The following is an 8,591-nucleotide window of genomic DNA, read 5'->3' as shown; positions in this document are numbered from 1 at the left end:
CACGTTGCCCATGCTTATACGCAGGGAAAAAAACTTTAGCAATAACAAATCTACGTAGTATGTTCCAAATTAAATCCGAAGATTAGGCTGGAAAATGTGAGCAAAGAGGCCTGACCATCCAGCTCTGGAAAGCATGCTCGTCTTGGCTCGTATATTGGTGGAGAGGTCTTACCAGCAGGCAGCAGCATTGGTGACAATGGCCAAACAAGTAACCTTTTGGATGTCCATATATAATAATTTAGGAAAGTTTGGTTGACCAAATCCGGCAAGCAAAAATCAAACTAGCTCAACAAAGTACTCTCGTGTCCTTTCCTTTACCTGTGGATATCTCTTGCATTTGGCAATTATCATTTCCATGGACCTGTGATTGGGCAATTAGCTTACGCATTAGGAGGCATTGTCCCATTTTTTTAGAATGTTGTTTTGTTAAAAAAAAAATAGATCTTAGAAAATTATTTATTTTGAGACGGAGAGAGTATCTTCTAAATGCTCTCTCCATTTTTAGGGGCTCTTGCATTTTTAACCCTATTTTGTATCAAAATTATGATTTTACCCTTGTTTTTTCTACTTTGTTAATTTACTCATGTGATTTCAAAATGAAGCACCAATTTTGTCCCTACTCCTGGGCATCTGACGGACATCCAAAGCAGTGGTAGACGGACAATTCATTTCAAATTAAGAATGATAAAAAAAACAAAGTTGGAAAAACAGGAGCAAAATCACAAATGAAGTACTAGACAAGGGCAAGAACATAATTTTCACTTCATTTTATTAGGCATATTATAGGATTTCAAAATATCAAATTTTCTAGATTTTGACTAAAAAATTACTCAAATCATATGCATGTTTAGTGTATAGAAATATGTGGACATTTTAGTATTTCAAAGACCTTTTAATATGACATTGATTTGTAGTAATTAATAATGTTATATTGTAAGAAATTTTGATGGCAAAGTACACTCTAGTGACCTTTTAGAATCCTTATATCCATAATAAAAAAAGGGAAAATTGTGTTCTTGAATGGAGGTAGTACTCCACTACGTGCACCCCTCAAGCTAGCATATTGGCCGGAGATGGAACTCTACGGCGATTGTTAACACTTACCACCGAATTCTTAGTGTTCTACTACCATCTAGAGATGTTGTGTCCATTGCCACCACTTGCTGCAAATGAAAGATCAAATATGTCTCATGTATCACCATTTATATTGGAAAATGCCACAACAATGCTTAAGAAAACTATAGTTGCCATATTGTTTTTGTTTTGGAAAAAGTATACCCCCACTGCCATTAAAAAATGTAGATTATTTTAGTTTCATCATAAGTTAAAATGTTTCTCACTTTGATCAAATTTATAGAAATGTATATTAAACATCTACGGCGCCAAATAAATGCACTGTATATCAAGACATATTGGTGCATTTTTCCATAAATGTGATACAAGTAGAGAAGTTTGATTTGTGCTAAAACTAAAATTTATAACCTACTCCTACGTTTTAAAATGGAGGGTGTGTCACCAGGTAGAAATTGTCCTGTCATCTTGAATTGGAAGTGTTTCTGTTTTACTCCAGTTGTAATTGTAACCGTCTGTTGTTTTTCCATGTGTGTTTATTGCAAAAGTGGAAAGTGTTTGCTTGCCAATTAAAAGTGGCTTTTTTTTGTGTGTTGAAAGTAGTTATTATCAAGTTTTTTTTGTGACTAGTTATTATCAAGTTGGAGACGTTAATTTGCATTCAAATGCACATTCCTTTTATTTATCTGGCTGGAAATGAATATCTATAAATGGAAAGTGACCCTTGCGAGAAGTGTGAAAGTGAAAAAGTTGGGGGTCATTAGGACTTGCAAATTTACCTTTTTCCATAAATTTTTTTTGAAGTATTTTCCTATGGAAAGTGACCCTTGCTAGGAGTGTGAACGTGAAAAGGTTGGAGGGCCATTATGACTCTTGCTAATTTACTTTTTTTTCATCACTAAATTAGTTTTTAAGCATTTTCCTTCGGTTGTCTTGAGAAAGTTTTAAATTAAATTTGAAACATATCTTCCTTTCTTTCCTTTTCTGTGACCTACTGCGAGTTTGTGATTCTAATTTTGAGTTGAACTATATAGCACTGCAAAAGTTGTATTCTTCTTCATTTGAGGCACAAACCAAAAATTGGTTGCACATACTATACAATGTTTGAAAAGGTGATTATTATTATTTTATATTTGTAAATCAGTGTGCTACATGAGAATCGCATCAGTACATGAAAAAAAAGCCGAGGCACGAGGAGGACAGCCCAACGTTGGCGTACCCCACCTGCAGGTCTCTGTTGGCCCCACCTGCAGACATCATGTCTACGCTCCAATCTTGTACTGGCCCATGGCTCCACGATTATGAACTGAAGCACAGTTTCCACTTGCGGTTCCAGCGCCGAATGGCATGGAACGGAATGGAAACCGCAGCAGCAGCGAGGCTGTAGATACACCTGGTCCATGCATAACCGACGCGGGGGGGTGGAGACGAGCTACAGATACCGACAGGTGGGACCCAGACGACGTTCCAGTCCCTCCAAACCGGGGGTGTCCAACTGGCCAATATAACTGACCTCCCCCCCACGACGCCCTCCCTCCGTCCCACCAGCTTCGGCTTCTCCCACGGCCTCGCTCGATCGCTGATCGCTCCCACGCCCTCGCCTCCCCTCCACAAACCACCGCCATCCATCCAACACCGCAGCGCGGCGCATCGCGCGAGAGAGAGGGGGATCGGCAGGTCGGGCAAGATGAGGGAGATTCTGCACATCCAGGGCGGCCAGTGCGGCAACCAGATCGGCGCCAAGTTCTGGGAGGTGATCTGCGGGGAGCACGGCGTCGACTCCACGGGCCGCTCCTCGGGGACCTCCCCGCAGCAGCTCGAGCGGATCAACGTCTACTACAACGAGGCGGGGGGCGGCCGCTACGTGCCCCGCGCCGTGCTCATGGACCTGGAGCCCGGCACCATGGAGTCCATCCGCGCAGGCCCCTTCGGCGGCATCTTCCGCCCCGACAACTTCGTCTACGGCCAGTCCGGCGCCGGGAACAACTGGGCCAAGGGACACTACACCGAGGGCGCCGAGCTCATCGACGCCGTCCTCGACGTCGTGCGCAAGGAGGCCGAGAACTGCGACTGCCTCCAGGGTATGATGCACTTATACTGACCTACTTACGCATCAATTGCACGCTAGGCTGGCTAGGTGTTCCTTTCGTCGATCTCGTCTTTCCTCCGTGGATCGGTCGTGCTCTGTTTCGTGCGTCAACTCTGCTCCTCGTGGCATTGCCTGCTTCTGAAATCTGTCTCATAAATCAGATCAGGCATTTGAGCGTGGTACTACTGAAAACACAAATGCAGCGAACACCGATTTTGGTCCAAATCTGGCACACTAGTGTTATTATTTGTCACGTAAATTGTAAATCTGCAATCATCCTGCGTTTCTGCCTCTAAGACCGTCTCCAACGGCGTGACCCAAACACAAAATGCACCCTGCATAGTGTTTTGGGTAGCCAAAACCATCATCCAACGGAAGACCGAAACCAGATACCCATTCTCTGCGTCTTCGAAGAGAGACGACGCAAACATGTAGTGGTGGGCCCGTCGGAGCCGCAGTGGCGCAGCGCCCTGACCCGCGCTGCGGCCCACCTCCCCGCTGCCGCGCGCGGCAAGCTTGCCCCGGCGCGACGAGCCCTGCCCTGGCGCGCGGACCGCCTCCACCTCGGCCACGCCATCCTCCTCACCTCCGCGCGTTGCCCTGCTCCGGTGCGGCGAGGAGGAGGCGGGGGTGTGCGGATCTGGGCCCCGCCGCCGCTCACCCTAGCCGGCGAGGCGAGCTGGCCCCAGAGCGGCCGCCCAGCCCTGGCGCGCCGAGCCCGCCCCGGCGTGGCGTCCTGCCTCCCCGCCACCGTGAGCCTCCCCGGCGCGACAGTCTCCTCCACCTCCTCCACCTCGGCGCGACATGCCGCCTCCCATTTGGGGCTTGCTACTCAGGGTCTCTGTTGGAGAGGTCAAGTTATGGGTACTTAACTCTTTCACTGTGTGTTACGTAAACTGTGAAATGGGTCTCACGTTTGGGTTCATGCTGTTGGAATCAGTCTAACAGACATCGAGGGATGCACGCGATTGCTGGGTGGATCAATGCTTGATCCATGTGTTTCGTGAGGACAGGAATAGCACGATATTAAAACGAGTCTGTCTACTTGGCTTTCGGGTGTTTCATCTAGTTCCAACACATGATTTTTTTTCGACCGTACATGAAGATCCAACGCCTACAACTCTTCTTCTACCTCCAGCGCCACTCCAGCTCCGGCCCCTGCTGCCCGGCGAGCGCTCCGCCACCTGTGCTCACCCAGTCGCCGGTGCGCGGCCTGCCTCTCCCCCGGTTACTCCTTGGCACAAATCACAAATCACAAGAAACAAATTTTTTCTATGAAAGGACAAGGACAAAATTTGGGGGAGAGGCTCGCCGGAACCCTAGCCACTGCCGCTGTCGTCTTTGGCTCCGGTCGACACAGATCTAGGAGGAGGAGGAAGAAGAGGAGGAGGAGGAAGAGGAGGGAGCATGGCGCGACCTGGGGGAGGCGGTAGAGGGAGCAGCGGCCGGCCTGCGGGAGGCGGCGGCGGAGGGAGCAGCAGCCGACGGGGAAGCAACGGCTAGGCGGGGTTCCTTCGAGGCGACGGCGGCGGCGGGCGTGTGCTTGTGCGGGTGCGAGCGATGGCCTGGGTGCGGTGCGAGCGATGTAGCTGGGTGGGTGGGCGAGATGCGAGCGACGTCAGATCCAACGGCCAGAAATTCGTGTGTCACCGGACTCTAAAACACTCGGTCATCCGTTAGCATTTCTGTATTAAAACACCCTACAGGAGAAATTAGTTGCATTATAATTAAACGGAACTAATATGCCAGTTTATCAGCATGTACAGGCAGGCCTTGATAGGTAGCAGATCGTCCAGTACAGTTAGTGTTAATTTGGTGAATTTGAATTCTTCATTCAAGGAAATAGATTCAGGGTAACTATTTGAATATCGATTTATTCACTGCATCCAAAGAATACCTGATCTAGTAGCAGTATAAATTGAAAGACCAAGATCATTTTCGCTGCTAAAAAAGTATCGTTTTCCTTTTCTGATCATTCTTATCGCAGTAGTATTGTTCAATAGATACTCCCGTTGTCCCACAAGTTGCCCCCATTGTCCGATTCCCATTGAGATGTTTCAGCACTTATCTGCATTCATCTTGGATGCTTATGTTCAGTTGAATGAAATTGCTGAAACTTTGTGATAAGGAAGCCAGATATGTTTAATTGTTTGCTAGACACACTCACAGACTTAATAATTGAAGATTTGAAGTAGGAACTTGATGCTCCACAACATTCATAATATTAGATGAGCTCTGTCATTCTTTGAGATCTTAATTGACCCCAGTTGACAGTTACATTTGTGTGTCGGTGTAGCTATTTTTTAACCAAAAGTAATCATGAGGTTATTACTTCATACACACACTGCAGCTCTGAAAAGAAGGTAGATTAGACCTGTCTCACCTGTTGCCCAGTTTTTCTCTGCAATCTGTACTGCAACTTTGCTAGTGGCAACGGGGCCGTGTGTTTTGAACTAAAATATTTATCAGTGGGTACATAGAAACATGATCACGGCCAAGCAGAACTTATTGCCATGCATTTGTTGTCCTACCAAGCTATGACTAGTGCAGCACAGATTTAGCTGACCAAGTGCCCCGTTTGTGAATGTTAGTTTCATTGCTAGTTGAACATGTGTAAGTTTTACTGAACATAAAAAAATCACTAATTGCTGCTTGTAAAATTTACACTTTTGTTTTCTAGACTAGAGATATGGGTTTCAGTACTTTCAGGTGCTAATGACCTGGTTTGTCGGTTAGAAACCAGTTTTCAGTACTGAAGCATGTTACATCACATGTCAACGTCTTCTTAGGCTGGTGAAAGTTCTTGAGATTATTGAAATAATACACTACTAATGGTATTATCATGCTCTGATTAATGACAATGCTGTTCGACCTACCAAATAAAAAAAAACATCTAGATCTGCTGCTACTGTAACAGTGTCGGTGGTGGTTGCAACGAATGAGACACTGAGACAGGCTGTACCTAGTGGGCTGGTTGTTGGGAGGATTACTCTCATGTGTTGCTTACTTGCTTAGTGTATATACTTGCATTATTGCATTTGGACTTATGAGGTGAAATGGATTTTAGCGCATCTAATCAAAGCAGCGTTAGAAAAAACATAAAAGCCCTGTTCGCTTGGCTGATAAGCCATGGCTGAAAGTACTGTTGGCTAATTTATTGTAAGAGAAAAATATTGTTCGTTGGCTGAAAAAGTACAGCTTATAAGCCAAGCAGGGCGAAAGTTAGTTATACAATACATAACTTGACACTGTATATGATTACTGAGATCAAGATTCCTGTGGTTCATGCCTTTTCGACGGGCTTTGTACATGACCGAACTAACTTTGCACAGGTCACGGCATCTTCAGAACTGAAACTGTCTGCCACTGACATTGCTCCGCATATTTGACAGGGTTCCAAGTATGCCACTCCCTGGGTGGCGGCACTGGTTCTGGCATGGGCACGCTGCTCATCTCCAAGATCCGGGAGGAGTACCCGGACCGCATGATGCTCACCTTCTCCGTGTTCCCGTCGCCCAAGGTGTCCGACACCGTCGTGGAGCCCTACAACGCGACACTGTCCGTGCACCAGCTCGTGGAGAACGCCGACGAGTGCATGGTCCTGGACAACGAGGCGCTCTATGATATTTGCTTCCGCACCCTCAAGCTCACCAACCCTTCATGTAAGCATTATCTCGTTCGCTTTCATGCATGCTGCCAAAATGCCAGCCCGAGTACAATTGCCAACGGATGAATCCAAATGAATGTGCAGTTGGTGACCTGAACCATCTGATCTCGGCGACCATGAGTGGCGTGACGTGCTGCCTGCGGTTCCCGGGCCAGCTGAACTCGGACCTCCGCAAGCTGGCAGTGAACCTGATCCCGTTCCCGCGGCTGCACTTCTTCATGGTGGGGTTCGCGCCACTGACGTCACGCGGGTCGCAGCAGTACCGCGCGCTGACGGTGCCGGAGCTGACGCAGCAGATGTGGGACGCCAAGAACATGATGTGCGCGGCGGACCCGCGGCACGGGCGGTACCTGACGGCGTCCGCCATGTTCCGGGGCAAGATGAGCACCAAGGAGGTGGACGAGCAGATGATCAACGTGCAGAACAAGAACTCCTCCTACTTCGTGGAGTGGATCCCCAACAACGTCAAGTCCAGCGTGTGCGACATCCCGCCCGTTGGGCTGTCCATGGCCTCCACCTTCGTGGGCAACTCCACCTCCATCCAGGAGATGTTCCGCCGCGTGAGCGAGCAGTTCACGGCCATGTTCCGGCGCAAGGCCTTCTTGCACTGGTACACCAGCGAGGGCATGGACGAGATGGAGTTCACCGAGGCCGAGAGCAACATGAACGACCTCGTCGCCGAGTACCAGCAGTACCAGGACGCCACCGCCGAGGAGTACGACGAGGAAGAGCAAGACGGCGAGGAGGAGCACGCCTGATCGGACGCCAGCTGATCGATGAAAAGGGCTTCAGAGTCTTCGCTCCTATGGCACACCAATCGAGACTATACATTCCTACAATCCTACTACCTTAAGTATGTATACTCATGTACTACTGCCGTATTTCCGTTACTGCTGCTAGATTGTGTGTGTATCTACGGTCGTGTGTGTTAGTGTTTTGTGAACTTGTGATATATTGTCACCGTTGTCCAGGTTTTGTGCGGATGTCTATTCATATGATGTGATTGCTCTCTGTTCTTGGGCGTATATGTTCGGAATATTCATTTTCTTGGAAGGTTGTTTTGCGTTTCCTCGTTTGTCCTCCACGAGACAGTTAAATTTTTATACTTAAAACACATGGATCGCACGATAAAATAATAATACTAAAATTAAATAACGATATTAAAGTGACATTTAATCCAAAAAAGCAAAGTTCGTGAAATTAACACAGTCATGGAGATCGCGGTATCGCAGGCTTACAAACTCTACTGTGTATAGACTTTTCCAGTTGGACATCTCCGCGTAGAGTCTGATAAACCATTTAAAAATACCTAGGAACAGCAACAAATATGGCGTTAGTGAAATAATATTTGTACAATATAATTGAATGAAAAAATGTATTGTATGCGTTAGTAATGTTCTATTACATCGCTATGGCGTTAGAACCTCCTTAAATACAATATTCTCCGTGAAAGTTCCATTCATTATTGGGGTCTTCTTATCCTTACCTTTTTCATTTGACACATTCTTTTTTCCTCTGTATTCTTTTTAGTATTTTTCTTCTCCATCTTTTTGGCCTCCTCCTCCTGCACATCCGCATCAGGCGGGAGGGCAAGGATCTTAATATTCGCTCTTGACGTGGCTCTAGGCATTGCAACGTACAACTGACCGTGAGAGAACACCGGTGCGGACAGGTACACACCCACGTTCGGGATAGTTTGGCCCTGTGACTTGTTGACCGTCATGGCGAAGCTCGGCCTGATAGGAAACTGCTTCCTCTTAAACT

At 47.1% G+C, this 8,591-nt stretch overlaps 1 protein-coding gene across 1 annotated transcript; it reads left to right on the top strand.

Moving 5' to 3' along the window:
- Positions 1 to 2,604: 2,604 nt before the first annotated feature.
- On the top strand, positions 2,605 to 7,810 carry LOC136544843 (tubulin beta-3 chain-like). Its single transcript, XM_066537183.1, has 3 exons — positions 2,605 to 3,152; positions 6,553 to 6,822; positions 6,912 to 7,810. The coding sequence occupies exons 1-3, from the start codon at positions 2,759 to 2,761 to the stop codon at positions 7,583 to 7,585; spliced, it is 1,338 nt and encodes a 445-aa protein (XP_066393280.1). The 5' UTR covers positions 2,605 to 2,758; the 3' UTR covers positions 7,586 to 7,810.
- Positions 7,811 to 8,591: the final 781 nt, after the last annotated feature.

The sequence above is a fragment of the Miscanthus floridulus genome, chromosome 1 (genome assembly GCF_019320115.1).
Source record: "Miscanthus floridulus cultivar M001 chromosome 1, ASM1932011v1, whole genome shotgun sequence".
NCBI lineage: Eukaryota > Viridiplantae > Streptophyta > Magnoliopsida > Poales > Poaceae > Miscanthus > Miscanthus floridulus.
Note: the sequence above shows the minus strand (reverse complement) of the source record. Positions and strands in the feature narration are given on the sequence as shown.